At 44.5% G+C, this 24,883-nt stretch overlaps 1 protein-coding gene across 4 annotated transcripts in view; it reads left to right on the top strand.

The window, feature by feature from the left end:
- Window positions 1-24,883, top strand: part of ANKRD55 (ankyrin repeat domain 55) — a 92,807-nt gene that overhangs the window by 42,982 nt on the left and 24,942 nt on the right. For 3 of the 4 annotated variants that reach the window (XM_055146776.1, XM_055146795.1, XM_004608441.2), the window contains 2 exons: window positions 5,468-5,528; window positions 14,288-14,416. In XM_055146776.1, coding sequence (XP_055002751.1) covers window positions 5,468-5,528; window positions 14,288-14,416 — 190 coding nt within the window. The remainder of the gene's footprint in view (window positions 1-5,467; window positions 5,529-14,287; window positions 14,417-24,883) is intronic. The other variant, XM_055146799.1, reaches the window with a different exon arrangement.

Below are 24,883 nucleotides of genomic sequence, written 5' to 3'. Positions count from 1 at the left end.
AATTAAGTTCAACCTTAATAATCTATATAACCAACTTATTTTGCTACCTAAGAAATGAAACCAACTAACCTTTAAAGATTCCCTATCCCTCAAATTAGATACTATCTCTGTTTTATGAGAAGCTTTCTGGCCCTGGCAGTTTAATAACAGCTGCAATAAATGTTTTAAATCAAAAACTAACCAAGCCATACTATGTAGCAGAGAAGCTGAACTTCTATTCCGCATTTGTTATGTGTCAGTATATGCTCAGATCTTTTTTCTGAGGAAAATAAAAAAAATCTTGGTCTGACTAATGGATGTCTTCCAAAATCTTGCAACCTACTTGATTGCTTCATTTTTCTAAATGCACACAAATTTCAGATCAGTTTGACTGACCGCCAAAGAATGTAGGTCTGCACTTTACTTTCAGCAGTGATGGCGGTGATAAACTGCACTGAGGCTGCTCAGACACAACCCAAGGGGACTCTTCAATGATCGCTTTGCCTCCAAGGGATTGTGGTTCTCTGGTCAAAACAATGTGGTAGCAAAACAGTTCCTCCGATGCACAGGCCCAGCTAGACTACAAGTCAGGGGACACTACACTTTTGTAGAGGAGTGATTTATAATGATGGAGGAGAAGGCAAGTTGCATAGACAAAAGCAAAGGGGCACACAGTCTCCTCCCCTCTGCTTCCCAGCAGGTCCTTCTTTCTCTCTTTCGGCTCCCCGTGGCGTTCCTTGCTGCCTTGACTGGGACATTCAGAGGGGACTAGTGGGAAAGAGGGGGCATGATCGTGAAAACAAATTCCAGAAAGAATGAAGTTATGTTTGTACAATGCGCTGCAGGCTAGCCTGGTAAGGCTTCTATATCTTCTGAAAGCACCCCAGGCTCTCTGAGGTCTCTTTTTTTTTTCACGGTCTCCAAGAATACCAGCACTTTTTTTTTCCTTGCCAAAAGCACTAGCCACCGCTCTCTTTTCACTGCTCTTGACTACTGAGAGAGGAAGGAAATCCTTTCTCTGGGTCCTGTTCACTAGTTACCAAGTGATGTGAGTGACGTGCTCTCACCCACGGGTGGAGGCTTCACGGCAGCAAACTTTTGTGTTTTCATAGCGTGGGGAGCCGAGCAGATGGCTGGATCAGAGGTTCTTTGCTGGCCATCAACAGGCTGATCAGACCTGGGCTGTGAGCATGCAGGGTGGGGGGCAGCAAAACAGCTGCTCCAAGGAACAAACCACCTCCCAGAGTATACCTGATCTCTCCCAGCCAATCACCTCCTGTAGAGATCAGGGAGCCCCTGAAGTGAAGGGAAGTCGGAGCTTGTTAAGAAACCCATTGCACAGACTACACTCTACACTGCGGCATTTTCATTCTGTTCTCAGTGCTGTACATGGAGCGATACATTTAAAATCACCAAAAAAAGTTTAATAAAGACGTGACTTTATCTCTATTACTTCCATTTTTCTTTGTTCTATTTTTGAGGAGATGGGGGAATGTTCTTTGGGGTCACACCCAACAGTGCTTGGGGCTATTCCTGGCTCTGTGCTCAGGAGTAACCCTCGACAGTGCTCAGTGTGGTACTGGGATTTTGAACCAGTCTCCCTACCATGTCTCTGGTCCCTATCTATTATCTTTGTTTTACAAATAAGAAAACAAAGACAATGAGAGTTTTACAGCTGGCTCGGGGCTTCGACCTGGTGGAAATAAACACAGGATTTTTCCCAGAGGCTGGCCATCAAACTTAGCACATGGGGGAACGGGGCGGGCGTGCCCTTTTGGGTGTCTGTGCCCTGGTTGGAGTCTTGGTACCTGGGAGGAAGTGGACCTTTGCTGCTGTTAAACTCTGAGGTCAGAACCTGTACAGAGCTAGGGTGGGTGGAAAAATACTCAGGGCTGCCTTTACACAAAATGAGAACTCTGAGAAAGCAAACCAAAAAGATGTACAAGTTTCCTGGCCATTCAGACTGATGCGGGAGAGTCGCTAGAGCATTTCCTACCACTCAGCCACAGAAGAGCGCAGAGGCGCGGAGGGAATGCAGACGCACCTGGTTTCTAACCTAGGCTGGACAACCAGGACAAGGTGTGAGGGCCATGGCAAGGAATGTGATGCCTCAGGGACTTGCTATCACTGGCTCCCTTTCCCCCACCCCATAAAGTAGCATAAAGGAAAATATTGTGCAATGTACTTACAAAGATAAAAACGGTGTTACTCAAATGGAATTATTTTCATAGCATCTTCCCATCAGAGGGAGGAATTCTAGAAATTCAGCAAGGATGAAAGAGATGAGCTGCTCGCAGTCGGGGCAGCTATTCCTTCAGAGCTGTTTCCTGGCTATTGTGCTATTCAGTCCTCAGCCAGGACTGTGACTTCCCGATTTAGAGAAGCAGGGAGACTGAGGCTCATGCAGGACATGCAATGGAGAGGCCAGAATTAAACCTTAATCTGACTTCCAAAGGATGTCCTAAGACTAGATTGAAACCTTAGGCTTCCTGATTATTTCACCTCTATAGCAAATAACCAGAATTTATTCCTTTTAAATCTCTCCTTTTAAATCTCTCCTGTCACTAAGGCATTGCTATCAGTCGCTTTCTCTTTCCTTCTATCACGGATACCCATTGCACTTAGGACTTAGGATTTTAGATATCAGCCAAGGACCAGAGAGACAGTATGGGGGCATGGTGCTTGCCTTGCAATGCAGCTGACCCTAATTGCAATCAGGCTCCACACATGGTTCCCCCGAGCACTTCCAGAGCCAGAGTGGCTCCAGGGTCAGTCATGGTTGAGTGTGTCTACAAAATCCAAACTTGAATGATTGCATTGATAAATAAATAGATAGAAGTCAGCTGAGCTAAAAAACAATGAAAATCTGATTTCCACTGGAAGAAAAAAATACTTTAAATCTGAGTTTTGGGAGAAGGTTAATCCATTTCATTTTTCAAAAAAAAAAGTTATAAAAATAATTCTGAGGGCTGGGAACATCGTTCGGTGGTAGAGCACTTGCCATGCCTGTGTGCGGTCTTGGGTTTGATATCTGGCACTGCGTGTTCTCCCAACCCCATGGTGGACCCTGAAAATACACAAAAACAGTGATAATTTCTGCTTGACTTCATTGTCTCCCCAGTATTGTCTCCCCCAATCCTTGATCATCTTGAGGAATGTGTGCCTTTGTCTGGTTGTCCTCACAAAAGATCACTCTCTTGTGGCTTAAACCACAGAAATTAACCCTTCCCCTCTGAGACTGCAGGTGGCCAACCAGGATGCCCAAGGGGAGAGCTGGTTTCCTTTACTTGCAAGTGGCTCATTGCCCTCTTGTTGTCTGGTCCCCTTTCTGCAGTCTTTGTCCTGGGAGCCTGTATCCATGGGCTCTGCTCTCTGAGTCTTAGTCTTTTGGAAAACACTAGCCACATTGTGTCAGACACCCTCCCCTGCAAGGCTGGTCCTACTACATTGATGCTGTAAAGGCTCTGTTTACAAATAAATGCACTTTCGAAGGTGCTGGGGTCAGTGGGATTAGAGTGTCCTTTATATGAAAGGGTGAAGGGAATTGATGCCAAGAATCCATCTGCACCTTTCTTGGTGGTTTCCAAGCTGTTTGCAAGAATTTCCTAAACAGTGTTTGAAGCTGTAGAAGTTGCACCAGACCTACCAAGTCAGAAATCTCTAATACAAATCCAAGGTATTTGTGCTTTATAAATATACCTCCTGGGACCAGAGCAATAGTACAGCGGGTACGGTGTTTGCCTTGCATGCGGCCAACCCAGATTCAATTCCCAGCATCCCATATGGTTCCCCTAGCACCACCAGGAGTAACTCCTGAGTGCAGAGCCAGGAGTAACCCCTGAGCATCGCTGAGTGTGATCCAAAAAGCAATAAATAAATAAATAAATAAATAAATAAATCACTGTCACTTTCATCCCGTTGCTCATAGATTTGCTCGAGCGGGCACCAGTAACGTCTCTCATTGAGAGACTTATTATTACTGTTTTTGGCATATCCAATATGCACGGGTAGCTTGCCAGGCTCTGCCGTGTGGGCTTGATACTCGGTAGCTTGCCGGGCTCTCTGAGAGGGGCGGAGCAATAGAATTTGGGTTGCCACGTGACAGGCGAACGCCCAACCGCTGTGCTATCACTCCAGCCCAATAAATAAATAAATAAACCTCCTTTGGGACCAAAGTGATAGTATAGCAGAAGGAAGGTCACTTGCCTTGCATGTGACCCACCCGGGTTGGATTCCCTGCATCTCGAATGTCCCCATGCCAAGCATTGCCAGGAATAATTCCTGAGTGCAGAGCCAGTAAGTCCTGAACTCTGCCAGGTGTGGGCCAATCAATAAACCAATCAATCAATCAATAAACTTCTCAGGAGATTCTGGGATGGAATCAGGGCAAGAACATGTCATGTTCAGTGTTCTAGAAAAAAATACTTCTGAAAACACTCAAAGCACCTGCCCAAACAACATGAAGTTGTGAGCTCAAACCCCTCCCCAGGCACTGTGGGGATCCTGACAACTCTGCTGTTTGGGGTCCCCAGCAAGAAAGTGCTTAAAACTAGGCTCAGTGGCCTGAAAGCCCTCAGGTCTGGTGGAGCCTGGAGCCTAAATCCCAGGGGTTGACATCTGGGTTCCTGGGTAAGTTCCTGGGTTCCTTGGAACGGTATATTTATGTGTTCCAAGTAGACTTCGAATGTTATAAACTTATTAATTCACTTCATTCTCACCCTGAGCTGTATGGTAAGCACTTTTTCTGATGCCCCCAGATTAGGCCCCGGGAGAGTAAGGAACTTGCTTAAGGTCACAGAGCTGGGATGTGACCCTAGGTTCTGTGCCTCAAGAGTGTCAGCTTTGTCCCTCTCAGGAACAGATGGAGTGTTGACTCAATCCACCGAGTGTGGAACCCAAGTAGGATAAGAACTTGCACCTGAGAATCACTGAGAGCTGTTGCCCATTGACAGAATAAACAGAGGTATAGTTGCCTCCTGCTAATGGTACCATGGGCACACTGGATAGAAACCTAATAGTGAAGTGGGTTGAAAGTGCTCTAGGAGCTTCACTCTCACATACACCCAATGGGCCCGAGAGATCGTCCAGGTGGGCCTGCCCCGGTTCACTCCCTGGCATCCATAGGGCACCTGAGCACTCAAGGAGTGAGCCTTGAGCACTGAGGCAAGAATAGCCCCTGGGCAGTACCAGGATAAAATGCATAAGAACCCTGTGCACAGACAGGGACACAGGTCTGGTGAATAGGCTAAACCAAAAATCCACTTTCTGTATTCCCTGCAGCCCCTCCAGCAGCACCAAGACAGGAGGAGGGTGGCAGAAAGAGGGAATATTTGCCCCAATGCCTTGTTCTTCTCACACTAACTTCTTTCCCATGGATCTTTCCTCAGTGAAATAAAAAGAGCTCATCTCCATCGATACGACGACATTTCTCATGTGTTCCCTTGCAGATTCTGTTCGTTAGAGCCCCTTCTCCTGTGTTTCTTTTCAGGCTCCTCACAGTCCTGGTGCAGCAGTCGAACCTCAGCGAGATTAACCACCAGGACAATGAGGTGAGTCGCACCCCCTGCACCATCGGCTGTTGTGCACACAGAAGGGTTTTCTGAACTTCTGTGCTTCCTGACATGGAGATGCAAAGAGGGAGTGGAGCTCCTTTGTGTGTTTCTTCTCAGAGACGGAAATCTGTGCTTTTGCTCTGATCCTCAAGCAGAAATTTATCCCCACTTGTGGGTATGAGTAACAGTTTAAGGAAGGACTTATTGCATTAAGTTCTTAAGCATTTATCGTACCACTGAAAATTTGTAATTTCCCGCTGGACGTTGAGAAATAAGCATTCTCTTTCCTGTCTTCTTGAGTCACAGAAACTGATAGCAAGCGATGGTTGCAGATGCCCTTTCTCTGAGTGAAAGGTGATAGGCAGGTGGTCATTTCCAGCTCCTTGCCCCCGAGGTCATGCACTGGTTATCACCGATTGATTGCAAAGACAAGCCTACACAAAGCTTCCAGAAAGGCCATGCGGGCGATTCCAGCCAGTTCCTGAGAGGGAGTGGATCAAACCTGAACATAGCTGAAGCTTCCAGCTTTGTATCTACTTAACTTCTTTATTTCATTGGTGCTGGCACTACAATTTGTGCCAATTAAGCCACAGCCAAGTGTGAGCCACTGGTGCTTCAGCTCCAGAGTCAAAGTGTCAAAAAGCAGAATTGACTGTCATGAACCTAGCTTATTTTTTAACATGCATCTTCCTTTTTGTGAGGGGGTGAGAGGGCACACCCAGCAGTGCTCAGGGGTGACTCCTGGCTCTGCATTCAGAAATTAACTCCTGGCGGTGCTCAGGGGACCACATGAGATACTGTGGATTGAACCCAAGTCATTCACATGCAAGGTAAGTGCCCTACCCACTATACTATTGCTCCAGCCCCTACTACGCATCTCAATATCTGCTTCACACTGACATTTTAATCAATCTGCTTGGTTTGGCTGCACTTTGCCAAGAATATCTAATAACCTTAAGAAAGTCTGATAACGTTTAAAATGAGTGTGTCTCCAAATGCTAACCGTTATTCTTTCAAAGGAGCCAACCTAGCCAGAAACAACAGTTGGAGGCAGCCCGGTGACAGCGTCCAGCTGGTCCAGACCCTGTCTTGTCTTTCTCAACCCTTTCTGATGAAAGGCTCCTTCCTGCTAGCTCCACACTAGTGACCACACCCGAAAGTCCCTGCTTCATGGCCTGGCCTCCAGCTACTTTCACTCCCTTCTTCTTTAGTGGTTTGAAGCACCCCCAGAAGAAAGACGATTGCACTGTTTCAGAGTTCTGCTTTAAAACTGAGAAGCAGAGGTGAGAAGGCTCCTATTGCTCGGCTCCCAGAGCACAAGAGACTGTCCTCTGTGTCAGCTGATGGCGAATTTCACCACTTCTCCCGCTACCTTTACCCTCCACACACACACACACACACACACACACACACACACACACACACACACACACACACACACACACCACACACGCACACACACGCACGCGCGTGCACACACACACACATATACACATACCACCACCACCACCACCACCACCACCACCACCACCTTCAGACCGTCTTCCACAGTTGAGGGTTTTCGGTAAGGACCAAATTCAGTTACTCATATACTAAAGCAAACATCTGCTTGAAAAGGGCTCAGGCTGTCTGTCCCTCAGCTGTGTGAGCACCCCTCGCCCCCCCCCCCCCCCGCCGCCTCAACATGAGAGTTCTTTATTCTCTCTTTGGCTGCTAGAGACAATGAAGTAAGCACAGAGATTTTTCTATGTTTTCAGTCTGTAGACCACACATGATGGTTCTTGGGGGGTAGTTTCTGGTGGTACTCAGGGGACTATGTGGTGCCAGAGATCAAACATGGGCTTCCTACTGGCAAAGCATGTGCTCCAGCTCTTTGAGCTATTTCTCCAACCCCAATACATATCTTTTTAAGTGTGGTTATTATAGCATTTTAAAATAAACATTAGAAAAATCTCTTGCTTCTTTTCATGCAAAGTGACCTCTGTTTGAGGAAATTTCTCCTGCTATTTACATTAGCATTCTGAATCCTTGGGTTTTAAATGCTAAGAGCAATGACCTTAAAAAGGACTAGAGCGATAGTACAGTGTGTAGGGCTCTTGCCTTGAACGTGGCTGACCTGGGTCTGAACCCCAGCATCTCATGTGTTCTCCAAGCACCACCAGGAGTTAAGTCCTAAGTGCAGAGTCAGGAGTAATCCCTTAGCATCACTGAGTGTGGCCGGGGAAAAAAAAAAAAAAAGACAGATCTGGTCAGGGAGATGGCTCAAGGCTGGAACACACACACTGCACACACGAGTCCCAGGTTCAAATCCCAGCACCTCTAGGAGCTACCTCTGAGCACCAATGTGTGAGTAGCCTATCAAGTATAACCCCAAAGCAACAGAAAAAAGTATACTTCCTACCCAGTGTTGCAGTTTTCTCTTAGAGTCATAGCATCTAAGCTTCCCGGTAATGCTTGCTTGTGTTTTTATTAGAGAGTAACAAACAGATAAGATTTGCATCATTTCATAAGTAAGTGGTTATTTTTTATATCCTTAGTGACTTGTATGTTTATATCCTCTTGGTCATTTATCTGGTGGGTTACATGTCATTTTTTTATTCATAAGGCTTTGTTTGGTATTATATTTTTTATTGTGCTACTGGGAACCAAATTCAGAGTCTCATACATGTAAGGGAAGTGCTCTACCACTAAACCACTCGCCTGGCCCCTTATTCTGTATTCTGAACATTAATCTTTCACTATCAGGATGCAGTTTTTTTCCCGTTATCTATGGCTTAATTTAGATTGACTCATGATGTCCTTCCTTGGAACACTTTAAGTATGATATCATCCAAAAGGTCAAGTGTATCCATTGCTGATTTGAGTATCTTTGGGGGGAGCGGCAGGGGAAATAGACCACACCTAGTTGTGCTCAGGGGACCAGATGTAGTACAGGGGATTTGAACTGGGATCAGCTCGATGCAAGGAAACAAACAGCCTCTAAACTATCTCTCCAGCTCTGAAATTTTAAAAAGTAGGCCTTCCTTATTCCCAGAAAAATAGCTATATTATGCAAAATTTTCTTTCAGTTTCTCACAACATTTTAAAAATCAATAAGTGTTTCCATTTCTTTTTTTTTTCTTTTTGGGTCACACCCGACAATGCTCAGGGGTTACTCCTGACTTTGCACCCAGGAATTACTTCCTGGCAGTGCTCGTGAGACCATATGGGATGCTGAGAATCGAACCTGGGTCAGCCGCGTGCAAGGCAAATGCCCTACCCGCTGTCCTATCACTCCAGCCCCATCCATTTCTTTTTTTGTTTGTTTTTTGGGTCACACCCAGCAATGCACAGGGGTTACTCCTGGCTCTGCACTCAGGAATTACCCCTGGCAGTGCTCAGGAGACCATATGGGATGCTGGGAATCAAACCCGTGTTGGCCGCGTGCAAGTCAAACACCCTACCCGCTATGCTATCACTCCAGCCCCAGCCCCATCCATTTCTAAATTATTTGTGTTGTCAGTTATCTGTTTGCCCTCCCCACCAACATCACCACCACCATCACCAAACACACACACACACACACAAGCACACACACACACACACAGGGTCTATTTCCAGTTTTGTGCTTAAAAGTAACTCAGTCAGTGCTTGGTGGGGGAACCATTTGGTGCTGCGGATTGAACCCAGGCCTCCCACTTGCAAAACATGCATTCAGTTCATTGAACTATCTCGCCAGCTCTGTTTGTCTTTCCCATTTTGTTAACCACACTGCTAAATTATAAAGTGACTTATTTGGGGGCTGGAGGGATAGCACAGAGGGTAGGGCATTTCCTTGCATGCGGCTGACTCGGGTTCGATTCCCAGCATTCCATATGGTCCCCTGAGCACTGCCAGGAATAATTCCTGAGTGCAGAGCCAAAAGTAACCCCTGAGCATCGCTGGGTGTGACCCAAAATGCAAAAAAAGAAATAAAAATAAAAATAAAGTGACTTATTTAAAAGCTACCCACTCTATAGAGTTTGACACTGTGGAAAAGGTAAAATAGATCAGATAGTCCTTTGTGCCTTTGTTCTCTTGGACCTCCGGGGAACCTTTGACAGAGTGATGCTTGTCTTATACAGTTACAGGGAGTTAACAAAGGCTGAACTCCTGGAATCTAACCTGTCCAGCTTCACTTTTGCTACCCAGGGGATGGCCCCCTCAAGGGGTGCTGGGAGCTATTGGCATCTGGTTTAGAAAAGCACTGCTAGGTAAGGTACTTAGGATATATTACTGGTCACAGGTTAAATATGCATCATGATATAAGTAGACTTTGTGAGTAGCATGACAATCCAAACCTAAAAATACTCTGAAAAAAATACATTTTTTTTTCACATCACTGTGATGTGAACTTTTGGATCTAATTCTTCACACTAGATCCTTTTATGGCATTTTAAAGATATAATCACAAGCATAAATTATATATTTAAAGGCAAAAATCAAAGAAATAGCCACTGGCTCTAGAAATCTACTCATTTTATAAATAGCAAAAGGTAAAATAATAAAACAGATCTTTTAAATATGTTTCTCACTTCCTCTCACCTTTTCCTACATTGTTTCAAGCGATAAACCATGTCTTTCTCATCTTTGCATTCCTAAAACCTGTCTCAGTGCATCAGAGATATCCCCTAAAACAATGTATCTGTATACCTATAGGAGACCCTGAGTAACTTTTGTTACACGTGATCATATATGGTTGGGAGCTTAATAATATGTGAATTTTTTTTATTGTTTTGGTTTGGGTAAAGCACATGCCTTAATTGTGAGCAGTGCTAGATTTGATAGTATGTGAATTTTCAATGTCAACCGGAGTCACGCTCAATTTCTGTGGAACTCTAGATCCCACAGAGAAGCATTGTTTTTCTGACCTCCTACTCATTTGCCATAGTTCTGTCTCTATTGTACCAATGATTGCTGCAAGCACCCAGCCACGTTACATATTACCCTCTCTGTTTTTCAGTTCCTGCTGGAAACAATCTAAAACACAGTTCTGAAACATGAAACTTGCTTCACACTTAATCAGATTTCTGGTTCAGAAAACACAGAAGTTACAGTGGTTTTAGAAAAAAAAGTAAGAGAGAGCTGAGAAGCTGATAGGACTTGTAAGCACCCAACTGACTTCTTGGCAGCATGGAATTACTCATCTGCACAAGAGCACTGTTCCAAAGCAACCCTACTCCACACCTTGCCATTATATCATCTCATCTATGCTACGAACAGTCTTGAAATGGATCCTAAGTGATTGAAAATCTAACATTTCTCTTTGAAACATTCTGGGAATTACTGATCTTAAATAAAAGTGACTTATTCTTTACCCTTTGGGCCAATGCTTTTAATTTTTAAAAAAAAAAGAAGAAGAAAAAGAAAAAGAACTCTACTGTCACCAAGGTTATCTGGGTATCAGTTTCAGCCATCTGCAAGTACCTTCTAGACTGCAGCTCCTACAGGCTTTGAAGACACAACTGTGTCCTTAGTGAAAATCTTAAGTAGCTGGTATCTATTGTTCAGATTCAAGGAACTGACTTTCATTTGATGAGACTTGCCTAGGTGGAGCTTTTAAACTCCTGGTGCATCCAAGGGAAGTTGAATAACCTACTGTTCTGTAGTTAATTTTCCAATGAGCAGCTCTTGAGTACGTAGTGTGTGTTCAGGGTCACAGGCATGCCAGCAACTAAGCACCCAGTCTCTGCCTTTAAATGGGCTTCAATTTTTTTGTGATTAACATCAGCACTCCATGCAAACATCAATCCCCAAGCCTGACATCTGTGCTTTACACTGTCACCCCAGTCTTAACATTTCCCAACTCCCATGCCTGCCGGCTCTTTAGGAGCTGAAAGAAAATGAAGGAAGCAGTTGTAGACAAAAAGTTCCTAAACAGAAGTATTGTGAAATGCCAAAAGCTGTGCTGGAGCTGATTTTGAAAGTTTTAGTTTTCATATTGCTCACTCTAAGAAGATTATTTTTATTTCTCATTAGTTCAATGGAAAAATATGACAACAGGAAGCTTCCTGTCCTGAACTGAATGTTCACAATCTCTTGCAGTGTTATATAAACAAGCAGTGTGTGGGTTGTATAGAAGGAGAGTACATGTGTTTAAAATAGTATTTATGGTATGTGACATATGTACATATACGTTAGAGAATTAATAGAGTGATTCAAGTCTTAATTTGAGGTCATTGGAAGAATGAAAAGTTGTTTCTAAAAGTGTTTCCAGATTCCAAGGGTGGTGTGTAATAAGCACTACTTGTGCTTTGGGAGGACCCATGAGACAATGACAATTGAAACAAAGTTATAAGATGACAACCCTTACAACTGGAGAGAACCACCATGCTGGAAATAAGAAGACCCGAATCTAGTCAAAATCACAAAGAATGGAATTTTCCAGTACAGAACTCATTTCCAAAATGAAAGTTTACCAATATGACCTGTGGGAAGATTACTTTACTGCAGAGTTGGTATCTAAAGTTGAATACAGGCTCTGTCATTCATTTGTCAATGGCCTTAGCAAATAACTTCACCTGCTGAGTTTCAGTTTTCACATTTGTACAATGGGCCTAATTACCTGCCTCTAGGATTATTGTAAAAATTTAATAAGGTGACATATATAAAGCTCTTGGTACCAAGAATGTTTATAAAAACCATAGTATTTCTCCCCTAACCACTCCTGTAACAAAAACATGCTGTAATTGGGTTTGGATGATTTGGAGTTTTTGTTGTTTTTGTTTGGATGAGGAGGGGGATATGTTTTTAAAGAACTAATTCTTGAAACCTCACACCTATATTTATGATATAAGGATTTACATTGCATAATCACTATTTAATTCACAATCTCACACTGCATTCTCACAGTTGTAAATCATCTGTCTACATGCATTTGTTGCATATTTGCCTCAATTGGAACACTCATCAGAAAATCTAGCAGATTTCAGTGCAAGAATTTAGCTTGAACAGTGTAGGGCACATGCTTTGCATGTAGGAGCCCCAGTTCAATTCTAGTACTTCAATGGACCCCAAGTACCATTGGAAGACACTGCTGGGAGCAACCCTCTGAGCACTGAGCCAGCAGTACCTTCCCAAGAATTGTCTGGTATGACATCAAAACAAAATAATTAGAGCAGAGTTCAAATAGCAAGTTGGTAACTAATGATAATATCAGAAAAGCTCATTTTCTACAAGGCGGCATCATTGTCTGCCTTTCCTTCTGTGTGCATGATTTTTTAAAGTGAACCTGATTTTATAAAAGCAAAACAAAAATCCATTAAGGACAATGAAAAGTCATTCATTCATTAGTAAGTCTTAGTCCCTCTAATATGCCTTCCACTATTTTAGTGTCTAAGAATTTAGAGAAGCAAGCAAGAACTTTGTCTCCAGTATCTCCATAACTAGCCTTGAACTCTATTGGGGACATACCCAGCAGTGCCCTGGGCTTCTCCTGGTTCTGAGCTCAGAGATCACTCCTGTTTATGTATGAGGACCATATGTGATGCTGGAAATCAAACCAGGATCAAACCCATACAAGGCAAGTGCTTTTCCTCTGTACTATCTTTCTAGTACTTTCCCCTGTACTCTCTTTCCTGGCCCTGAACTAATGGATAGTAGTGGGACTTCATGATGAAGTCAATGACTTTAAAGAGACATAGCACTTGGAATAATCTGTCTACATGCATTTGTTGCATATTTGCCTCAATTGGAACACTCATCAGATGCCCATGTGTTAAAAAAATTATTCTCAGGACAAAACAATAGTCAGAGTTTAGGCCTCTTGCCTTACATGTGCCAACCCAGGTTTAATCCCTGGCATCATATATGATGTCCTGGCACCACATATAGCACCATATATGGATCACTCCACTGGAAATGATCCCTGTGTTCAAAGTCAGGAGTAAGCTCTGAGCACTACTGAGGCCCAAAAACAAACAACCCCCTCTCCAAAAAAAAAATCCATAGGATAGAATGATTCTCTTGAGCTCAGATCTCTAATTCCAGTGGGCCAAATCAAAATTTAAGACCTACTGAAATGCATTGAGCAGTTCTGAATCTCAAATAAATATTCACATATGGCATAACTCTATAGACCAGCATTCTTTTTTACATAAAACCAATTTCTTGAAATATCCTGAAGAGTGTCTCTGGTAGTTCACTGTAAGAGGACATTGAAGCTTGAATGCAGACCCTAATCTCATGAGTTGAAACCTGGAAAGATGGAGGGGGGGGGGTTGACATTCTGATCTCACACACTTCAAACTATAAATTCAGTTCCATGCTTAATCAAAGATATGTGCACTTCTCTTGATTTGGCTTCCTCGTCTATAAAATGAGGAGGACAAAGACACACGTCAGAGTTGACTGATGGCTACAGCAAACAACTCAAAATCACAGAGGCCTGACACACTCCTGGGTTCCTCTATGCAGCCTCTCTCCTTGCACCTTCCAGGGAGCATTCAGCAATCTGGAGGGTTGTTTGTTTGTGTGCATTGTCTGTCCATCTTTTTCTATCCCAGTGCAGTTTTCCCCAAGAGCAGAAACCCTCTTTATCTTATTCACTATAGTATTCTCTATACCCATTTGCTGGGCACCAAGCCCGAGCTCCATATGTACCTGCTGTGTACGTGACCTGGCAAGGAGAAGCAGGCATCTGTGGTCTGGAGGGCAGTGCGAGCGCCATCTTTCTGCCTGCGGTCAGCCTTCCTTCTAGCCAGTGCTCATCTCTGCTCCCTCTGGTTGTGGTTTTGTAGGGAATGACGCCACTCCACTGGGCTGCTTTCCACAACCAGCCTCAACACACGCAAATGCTGCTGAAGAAGGGGGCAGACCCCACCCTTGTGGATAAAGACTTTAAAACGGCTCTCCACTGGGCAGTCCAGGTGAGGACTTGTCTCGTCTTTGAGGGTGTAAGGCCTGTGAGCGGCGCTCAGTGGGGTCGGACCTGCATGACGTGGTGTCTCAGATACTGTCACAGAGTTGCCCAGAAGTCTGCCCAGATGACAGAGGCAGAACTCTGCACTCTGCCCTCCTCTGCTCCATTGCTGTTTCTGCCACTCAGGAAGATGTGGGAGCATCCACTGGATTGTTTATTTTGATTTGAGGGGAGGTAGAGTTGAGTGGCAAGGGGTAGGCACACCCTATCATGCTCAAGGGCTGCTCCTGGCTCTGTGCTTGAGAGTTGCTCCTGCGGTGCTCAAGAGACTGTATGGTGCTGGGGATAGGTCTCCTGCATGCAAAGGTTGTGTTTGCATGCAGGAGAGCTGCATTGAGCTCTCATCACGCTTCTCCCTGCACCCATTGACTCATTGTTAGAGAAGATACAACGGGGGAGGGTGTAGCAGAACCCACTTTGACTCTTACACACACACACACACACACACACACACACACACACACACACACACGCACGCACACGCACACCCTTCCCAGTCTCTCTCCATCTCAGGGCTTCCTACTAGCTCACCATGTCTCCAGAGAAACCTTCAAAGACTTAGGAAAATAGCTTCAAAGTCTGACTTCTTTCAAAGCCTCCATGGCAGAGTGATCCCCAGTGGCCCTGAATTCTGTGCTGACCTGTGAAACTCATGGCCCATGGCCCTACCTAGCTGTGAGGAAAGGGACTCATTTCCCCATGCACCAAAGTGAGAACAGGCTCCAGGAATCTGTCATCCCGAGAGAGCAAAAAGTGAGCATCTGTGGAAAGGATGGTCCTGGCCAACACGTACTGCATTGCTTTCTGTCTTCAATGGGGAGACATCCATGTGTGATCCCTCAGAGGAGAGTCTACAGTGCAGCCTTTAATCATCCTCACACACCCCTACCCCCGACACCTCAGCCCAGACAGCCACTCATTCCTTCACATCTGCCCACTGAGGGACCCTTGTGAGCTGCTGTGTGGAGCCCGGAAGAGAAGTGTCTCCCCACGCTGCTGACTGTTTCTCTAGACTGTTTTCATGTACCACACACAATAGAGGAAGGCACCTGGCACTTTCGGGCTTGACATTTGTGCCTGAGGTGGGGGAAACCAAGTGATTCAGAAACGGCGGGTTTTCTCAGCTTGAGTTACCCTGCACTGACTGGCTGTGGACAAGCTGCTGAGAGCAGAGCTTGTTTTTGTCGTCACACCTGCCCTCAGCCCCCGCCCGTGGACTTTCAGTGCTGAGTTATCTGCCCTGCTCCTTCATACCAGGCTATGCCCGGGGCCTCTGGGCTTTGATGGGGCTGAGTCATCCCCATAGTGCTGGCCCCCAACAGTGATTGACAGGGCTACAAAAGTGGCCCACGTGTGTTGGTTCTCACCAAGGTGAGAGTGGTTTCAGAATCATGTTTTCTGTGGTCCCCCCATCACCACGTGCACCTTCCAAGTCCAAATATCTGGGATAGGGCTCAGGTTTATCCCTGTCTCCCCAAGCTAGCTCTGACCTCAGTGCCTCTTCTGCTCCCCCTCCCTCCTTTCCTACCCCCAATTTAGCACTATTGCTTCTTGCAGTGATTCATTAGTGGGATTGGGAGAACACGTGATTCCCCTGGCAGAAAGATAGTCAGGGGTTAAGGTGCTTGCCTTGCACATGAATGACCCAGGCTTAATCTCTGGGCACTGTACATTATCTCCTAAGCACAGAGTCTAGAGTAAGTCTTGGGCACTGCTGGGTGTGGCCCAAACCACCCCCATGAATAAACAAAAACAAAATGACCAATTCCCACACGTCCCTCCAAATCTCCTGAGTCAGGCTTTTATGGGGTGGGAAGTGGTGTGGCAGAGTGCAAAGACCACTGATCGAACTTTGAAAATCTGAGTGTGTGCTGCCATGTGGCTGGAATCTGAGGCTTGGCTTAACTGCCAACTGGGTCTTTGGAGTATGAGTGAGGCCATGCTGCTGTAGCAGTAATACAGAAGATGGTGTGTGATTGGAAGGTATTATTGTTTTTATTATGCTCCTTCTTGGAAAGCTTAGTTACCAGATCTGTATCTCCATATTCTTTTTCTTGACTAAATATAAAGCATTCTACCTGCTCCTTTGGTTTCAGACCAGTCTGCACACTAAAATCATCTGAAGAGCTTATGAATGATATTGATCCCCAAGCTCCACACTCTTCCATCTTCAACAGGGTGGACCCAAGCCATCGATATTGTATATCTTCTCCTCATCTCCAGGAGATTGTAGTGTGCCTTTAAAATTAAAACCCACTAATGATAAATAAATTCTTACCCAAAGAGACTTGCATCTGAACATGAATTGGGGATAAGCATAGAATTCTGCTTATATTTTCTTAATTGCTTAAATAGTTCTTGGGTATCTACTGGAATCTGACATTGGAAATAAAAAGATTCATATGACTGGCCCTTTCTAGAATCTCTAGGATTGTATGTAATATTGTAATGGAGAGAGAGTATTAACCTCCAGTTTTCTGAGGAAAAAGTTCACCGTTTTCTTCTATTCTCAGTGAGGATCAGTGACTATGAACAAAAGGTTAAGAATCACAGTTTGGGGAACTATGAAACCTTTCCCTTCCTGAGGTTAGCAATAAAATCCAGAAGTGGCATGTTCTGCCTTTACACTGCAAAGAAGTCTAAGGGTAATTCCAAATGTCTGTTGAAACCCTCACTGTTCATGCCTACTTTAGTCTGCTTGGGCTTGTATAACATGGGGCCAACATTTGTTTCTTTTAAACTTATTCCACAAGTAGGTGTTTAGTGCTCATTGGCATTATTCCTTTCACTGCTTTTTTTCTTGGATTCTTACTTTTTTCTTGGATTATATGAGACCAGATTTAAAGCTAAAGCACTTTGAAAATAATAAAAAGCCGGGCAGGAGAGAAAGCATGTAGGGCACTTCTTTGTATGGTGATGACTTGAGTTCGATCCATGGCACCACATAAGGTCTCCCTAGAACCGGCAGGACTGAACATAAAGCCAGAAGTCAGCCCGGAGCTAATCCAGGTGTAGCCCCCAAAACAAATAAATAATATGCATTTTTTAAAAAACACTTTCCTATAAAATAATAAAAGCTTTTGTAATAATCCAGATAATCAAAGCAGTATATATTTGAATCATAGAGGCCAGAGTGATGACTCAAAGCATTAGTTTCTGCTTTGCATGAGCCCCGGGTCCCACATGGTCCCTTGAACACTTTTGTGCCCTTGAGCACCAACAGATGTATCCTATACCTCTTCCCACTGTCACTTCAAGAGTAAAGATTTGAAACCAAAAATCTACAAAGTGAACTTCTTTTGATGTCTACCCCCATTTTTCAGATAGCTGGGAAATGTTTTGATGGCTGGTAATACCCTCCTGTGGCCTGTTGTCCTCCCTCATCTGCCAGGAGACCCACTTGGTTCTCTCTGGTCAAACACTCTCTCTATCACATTCTTCCTCCTGGCCTCTCAGTCCTGTGGGGACATGTTCTTGCCCATCTGTGATGACACCATGTATCTGCACAGCCTCTTCTCTCTTTCAGTCCTCAACATCTGTACAGCCTCTTCTCTCTTTCAGTCCTCAACACTGTACATATTTCCTCATCAATCCCTTTCTTGCTTGTGCCTCCTCAGAAAGCTCATCAGTTTCTATGGCTTCAATTCAGAAGATTCTTAGAGTTACAGTTACAATTATGACGTCTTTCTTGAGCTTCAGATTTCATGTTTCCAACTCTCCTGAGAATCTTCCCATAATTTTTCATAGATGATTCAGATTCAGCATCTTTGAACTGAATCTGTGGTTACTCCTTCCCTGCACTGTTCTAGCCTCTCAGGAGCCCATGCCAAAGGCCTCTGCGTGGTCCATAAACTCTCCTTCCTTATCAGTTTTCATGTCTGCTGATTATCCAGACTTCTCAGCTCTCCTCAAATCTCACAACTCTGTCATTTCCTTTCTTTCCCCTTTGCAACAGTCTTAGCCTCAGCAGGAACTTTGCTCAGAAGAAAGAGATTGAAGAGTGGCTCATAAAGAGGCTGTTTTCACACAGCACCTTTTCACCATGATGGCACCTGAGTCTAACAGGCCATTAAAGAAAATAACTAAGATGTGGCAAAGACTGCAGTTTTAAGAGAAAACCCAGGACAAAAACCTTTTCCTGGAATAATTAGATGACAGCCCAGTAGGGGAAGTAGTGATAAGGAAATACCCCATCTCTTTCTTCTCAACCATCAGTCCCCTGTCAGTGCCACTCCAGCCAAAACCAAACCAGACACCAACGGGCAGTTGAGCCTCTTCCAACAACTTGCACATTCCAGGGCTGGAGCGATAGCACAGCGGGTAGAGCATTTGCCTTGCACGCGGCCGACCCGGGTTCGATTCCCAGCATTCCATATGGTTCCCTGAGCACCGCCAGGGGTAATTCCTGAGTACAGAGCCAGGAGTGACCCCTATGCATCTCCAGGTGTGACCCAAAAAGCAAAACAAAACAAAACAAAACAAAAAACCCAACTTGCACATCCCAGAGTGCAAAGCAGAAGGGAGGAAGATAGCAAATAGATCTTAAGAGAAAATGGAGAGAATTTAGCACTCTCACCAACTCCTTAGATAAAGTTTCCACCATTTGGGCTCACCTGATCAGCTACAGTCTCTGTAATTCCTGCTTTGGGCCCTTTTCTTTCCCACTCTCTTTGCACCTAGTCACAAAATAGGTTCTTCAAATTACCACAGAATGTGCCAAACAGAACGTCACTGATGGCCCTTGGCTCAAAAACTTAACTTCAGTGATAAAGAGCAAATTCTCTTGGCAAGCACTTGCTGCTATGAATAATCACCCCACACCCTGACTTTTACTCTTCAGCACATTTTCCTTACTCTAGTCACACCAGAATATCAGTAATCACCCCTGTCCAGTATGTCACACAGATTTATTCTGTCCCTTCACTCCCTGGTTGTGTTCTTTCCTCATAGACATATGTCTTCTTGAGCTCCATCCACCTGCAAAGTTTCTTTTTTCCTTCTTATTTCTCAAGGCATCTCTGAATATCTCCCAACTACGTGGTAAACTTCCTTTCGACATCTCAGTTTTCCTCTCTCTCTCTCTCTCTCTCTCTCTCTCTCTCTCTCTCTCTCTCTCTCTCTCTCTCTCTTTTTGTCCATCTAGCCTTTTCTTACTCAAGGACAGAGGCTACATAGTGCTACCTAATGGAGTGCCCTTCAAGATTGTGTCCCTCAGGCCAATATTCCTGATCCATCTGGCTGTCTCTTAAAATTCAGTACAGATCTTGGTGAATATTAGCTCTTCAAAGAGGCATTCATTGAATTCAAATCAATAAACATATCCATCTTAAGCCAATAGGATCAATGACTTGTTGGATCCTTTCCATAAAATCCTGCTTTGGGCTTAAGATTTCCAGGGATTTTTTTTTTTTTTATGTTACTCTGGTTCTTTTTATTTTTTTTTATTTTTTTTTTTATAATTAGTTTATTTTTAATTAGAGAGTCATCGTGAGGGTACAGTTACAGATCCATACATCTTTATGCTCATGCTTCCCCCATATAAAGTTCAATAACCCATCCCTTCACCAGTGCCCATTCTCCACCACCCGTAAACCCAACATCCCTCCCCCCCTCCCCAGACCCATCTCCCCCTACCCCACCCTGCCACTATGGCAGGGAATTCCCTTTTGTTCTCTCTCTCTGATTAGGTGTTGTGGTTTGCAATAGAGGTGTTGAGTGGCCATTGTGTTCAGTCTCTAGTCTGTATTCCGCCCGCCTCACCCTTCCCACACATGACCTCCAACCACATTTTACTTGGTGGTCCCTTCCCTGAGTTACCCAGAATGAGAGACCAGCCTCCAAGCCATGGAAACAATCTCCTGGTTCTTATTTCTACTATTCTTGGGTGTTAGTCTTATAGTATCTGATAGCATAGATTTCAGGCTGAAAAAGTCCAGGGATTTTTTTTTAACTAATGATAGGAAATCTAAGATAGATGTGATGGCTAGCCAATGACAGGGCATGTATGAAATATGACTGCTAGTTCCTTCCCCAACATTCCTAAAAATTGCGTTTATTTGGAATCTCCCTCAGTAGTACTTTATATTCATTACATCTTTCAAAGGAGGGTAGAAGGAAAGTAATTACATCAATAGGAAAACAAATATTTAAACTTTGTTTATTTATTTAGCATGTGATTAAGAAATTTAAACATGATTACACACACACACACACACACACACACACACACACACTCTCGCATGCATCAAACTTTGAGGCTCTTGAATATAAATTCAAGCCTGAGATTGGTTTGGTGCAGCATAGGATCTTCCACCCTATGATGGCTAAGATCTGTAATCACACTGTAAACTGTGTCAAAATCCCTTAACTCTCCTCTAACCCTAAATATATTCTGATTCAAAGGATCACTATGAATATCACCAACCAGTGGATCTAGTTCATAGGAAAAGCCTCAAAGATGTTAAGGATCATGTAAATCATTTCATCCAACCCTTCAGCCCTCGGGTGGGGTAACCAAGCACAGTGGGGGGTTGTCATTTGCTTAGTACATGCAGTGCCTGCACAGGCATCTGTGCCACATGACTCCTAGTGCTCGATAAGAGGAGAACTACAAAGCCACATTAGCCCAGAGTCAACAAAGACAAAGTCAAGCTTACGAAATCCATTAGCCAGAGAGCAAAGACTGACCAATTTGGAAAACTGGAGTCTTGAAATCTGTAGTGAAGTGGCCAACATATCAGCTCCCCAGTGCCTAGTTGTTTAAAGGCATCTTTCCCAACCTGTCACAGTGGTTTTTGTTTGCTCAGTGTCTCACTCACTTAGGCTGAGGATTCTCACTGTGAGCATAAGCGGTGGCGGATGCCTGCTCCTGCACCCCGCATAGTGCACTCAGCCTGGCCTTCCCTGAGCCCTGCCCAGACCCCTTCAGGCCAGAGTCCATGCGAGTGGGCGAGGTGGTTCCGTTATTGTCCCATTAGAGCTTTCTGATGAAATTTCCAGGAACCTTTATCCACAGATTTTCCCCAAACACAGGGTTTCCTTCTGAATGGCTGTACCAGCTGCATTTCACAAAGGGGGTCGCTCTTCTCCACTCACCTCTCCTCGTATGTCCTCTTCCTTCCATCCTTCCTGTGTCGGACAGTGACTTTTAAATAATTCGGGCCAACAGGTAAGTTGTACATCATGCCTGGCATCAGAGTTCACTGAACCTTTCTAAAGCAGTTCATAATTATTTTATCAACTCAGCAAAGACTCTCACCTCATGTTGCTTAAACAAATTTTCTACTGGTCTAACTTTGTTCTTCAAACAACCTGCAACTTGCTCTCTCTGTACTTCCGTTTGAGAAGAATAGAAGCCTCTCACTAAATGTCAGCTCAGACTTTGCTGATAAATCCCGCATGAGGGAACAAATGTAAGTTGCCAAAATGGTTTAAAGGTTAAAATGCCCTGCCACCTGCCATCCTTCGACCTCTGCGTAAAAAAGTGAGCATGCTCCCAGTCTCGTTCCCTTTCTCCTCATCATAACACACTGAAATAGCAGGCCCTGAGTTGGCCTCTTGTGGAGTCCCAACCTGCCTGTTAAGGTTAGCAGTTCCCCTGGGAGCCAGAGAGGCTCTGGATTAGTCACTCTCCTCTGAAAGGACTCTTGTACTGAATTTTCCTGCTATTTGGTGTGGGTTCTGATTTTAGTTTTAGGGCCACACCCAGCACTGCTCAGGAAACCATATGTGGTGTGGGGGTTGAGTGGAGGTCGGCAGCACATAGATCTAGTGCTATCTTCTGTGCTACTTCTCAGGACCCTCACTTAATCTTGACAACAACCCCACAGGCAGGTGCTCTTGTCCTCCCTCTGCTGTAGAGGAGAGAATGGAGGCATTGAGGGATGAAGACTCCAGTCCAAGACCCCAACCTGTAAGCAGCAGTGCCAGGACAGGCCTTCTGACTGCAGAGCCTGACACCTCCCCTGTGCCCCCTTTGTCTCCTCTAAAAGAACTTCCCTCCCTCTCTCATCTCAGATGTTGAAACTGGGGGACTAAAGCAGACATCGCTGTTAGACCTTCAAGCTTAGTGACATGGGCATTGCTCACTGGGAACTTCTTCAGAGTAACGCCTGAGGGGTTTTAAGTCTTCATGAGGATGACTGCCAGTGTCCCAGAGAGGAGTCGGCTATGGGGGCGGCGTGACTCCATGGTCTCATGGTATGGGTAGTTCCTTCTGGGGCCTGGGAGATAACGGAGGGTCAAAGAGGTCCAGATGCATCAGGAGAGAAGAAATTGGTGCTGCCCAGAGGGCCTGAGGGAATTAAGAATAAGGTTTGGTGGAGGCGTCTTTCAGTAGAATAAGTGACCACACTATAGAGGGTCTGTTCTTCTGACCCCCAACTTCTGCCTCAGGGGATCAAGGATGAGCATTTTTTCCCCTTGTCATTTGAATAGAAGACAAAGACCCCAAAATTAGCTAGCTCTGGCTATTGTCATTAATACCTACAGGGGTCTTTTCCTGGGCTGAGTTGAAAGCATTAGTCCCTCAAGGGGTTACAGGATGGATGTCAGCTGCAGCTCCATCCCTGGGAGGGCTCAGCATGCAGTGGCTCACCAGGAGGCCTGTGGCAGTAGAGAGCCAGGATCTCCAGGGACTTGTAGGTGCCAACAGAGAAGGGGTAGAGGAAGGGCCAGAAATATAAAAATGACACAGATGTTCCATGGGATTATGAAAACTGAGCCAGGGATTCTGAAAACACAACCTTGGGGCTTAATAAACAGAACTCTGGGAGGAAAGCTCGCACACATTTTTATGTAGGAGAATTTATTATAAGATGACTATTGAACAGCATTTAGAGTTTGTATTAAAAATTTAACTCTTGGGGGCTGGAGTGATAGCACAGCGGGTAGGGCATTTGCCTTACACACAGCCGACCTGGGTTCGATTCCCAGCATCCCATATGGTCCCGCGAGCACCGCCAGGAGTAATTCCTGAGTGCATGAGCCAGGAGTAACCCCTGTGCATCGCCAGGGACTGGGCAGGGTGGGAGGGATGCTGGGTTTACTGTTGGTAGAGAATGGGCACTGGTGAAAGGATGGGTTCTCGAACTTTGTATGGGGGAAACATGAGCACAAAAATGTACAGATCTGTAACTGTACCCTCACGGTGATTCACTAATTAAAAATAAATAAATTATAAAAAAGAAATAAAATAAATAATAAAAAAATAACTCTTTAGAGCCAGAGAGATAGTACAGGGATTAAGGCGCTCGCCTTGCATGCAGCTAATTGCAGTTCGATCCTCAGCTCCTCAAACAATCACCTGAGCACAGAGCAAGGAGTAAACTCTGAACCCTGCTAGTTGTGCCCCCTCCCCCAAAAAGTAATTGAAGAACAGAAATTCAGCTCTCTTTGCCAAGGTCCCGAAGCATAACTCGTGACCCATCTCTCATCTGCCGTTTCCCTCACCTGCTCAGGGAGCTTCTGGAGCTTCCTGTCTCCCAGGAGACCGTGTGTGTAGCATCAAAGACCTCTCCAGAGTCTCTCTCGTGGGCCTCTGTTTCACGAAAGAATGTTAGTGAACTATTTGAATTGTTTTATAATCTTTCCACAGATCTCTGGAAAAGTGAAAGAGGAGACTTTCTGTTTTGCAGTTATACAACAAAATTTCTTTAACGGGCTATTGATGATTTCCTGTCATCTGAAATTGCAAATGCTTATGCATGTTTTCCCCTCAGTTTCACAAAAGATATTCAACAGCGGGGGCGCTGCCCACAGCATGTATTCACTTCTTCATTCAAGCTGAGAAGATGTATGATGCTCTTAGGAAAACCTGGGTGCTTTTAGGCTGGCACTGGGAACTGAAAGAATATGTCTTCAAAGATTAAAAATAAATAAATAAACTCAGGGGTCAGAGAAATAGCACAAGTGGGTAAGGCATTTATCTTACCTGTGTCCAATACAAGTTCAATCCCTGGCACCACATATGAGCCCCCACAAACCTCCAGGAATAATTCCTGAGCACAGAACCAGGAGCTAACACAATAGATGTGTCCCCTCCCCACAAAAAAAGATTAAAAAAAATTGCAGAGTAACTCCAAAAGTTACCCAATTTAGATGCTAGCCTGAAGTTCTTTCCCCCTCATACTTGTTTTATTTTCTTTCTTTCCTTATTGGTTATTTAATTATACTTGTATTCACAAAGGAATTTTGGTGATTAGATTTCATGTAGTAGGTAGCAATTGTATGATGACTAGATCATGTTGGTCGCTATACCATCTGTCAGAACTCTCTAGTCATTTTGCTCACGTTGAAATCAGCTCTGCCAGTTTTTCAGCAGTGAGCCTCTATCAGACAGGAAGCAAATCAAACAGCCTTCATGAGCAAGTTGCTGTCTGGGCAGCAGTCGCACTGTGTTAAGGCTGATGTCAGC

Source organism: Sorex araneus, chromosome 1, assembly GCF_027595985.1.
Source record: "Sorex araneus isolate mSorAra2 chromosome 1, mSorAra2.pri, whole genome shotgun sequence".
Taxonomy (NCBI): domain Eukaryota; kingdom Metazoa; phylum Chordata; class Mammalia; order Eulipotyphla; family Soricidae; genus Sorex; species Sorex araneus.
Note: the sequence above shows the minus strand (reverse complement) of the source record. Positions and strands in the feature narration are given on the sequence as shown.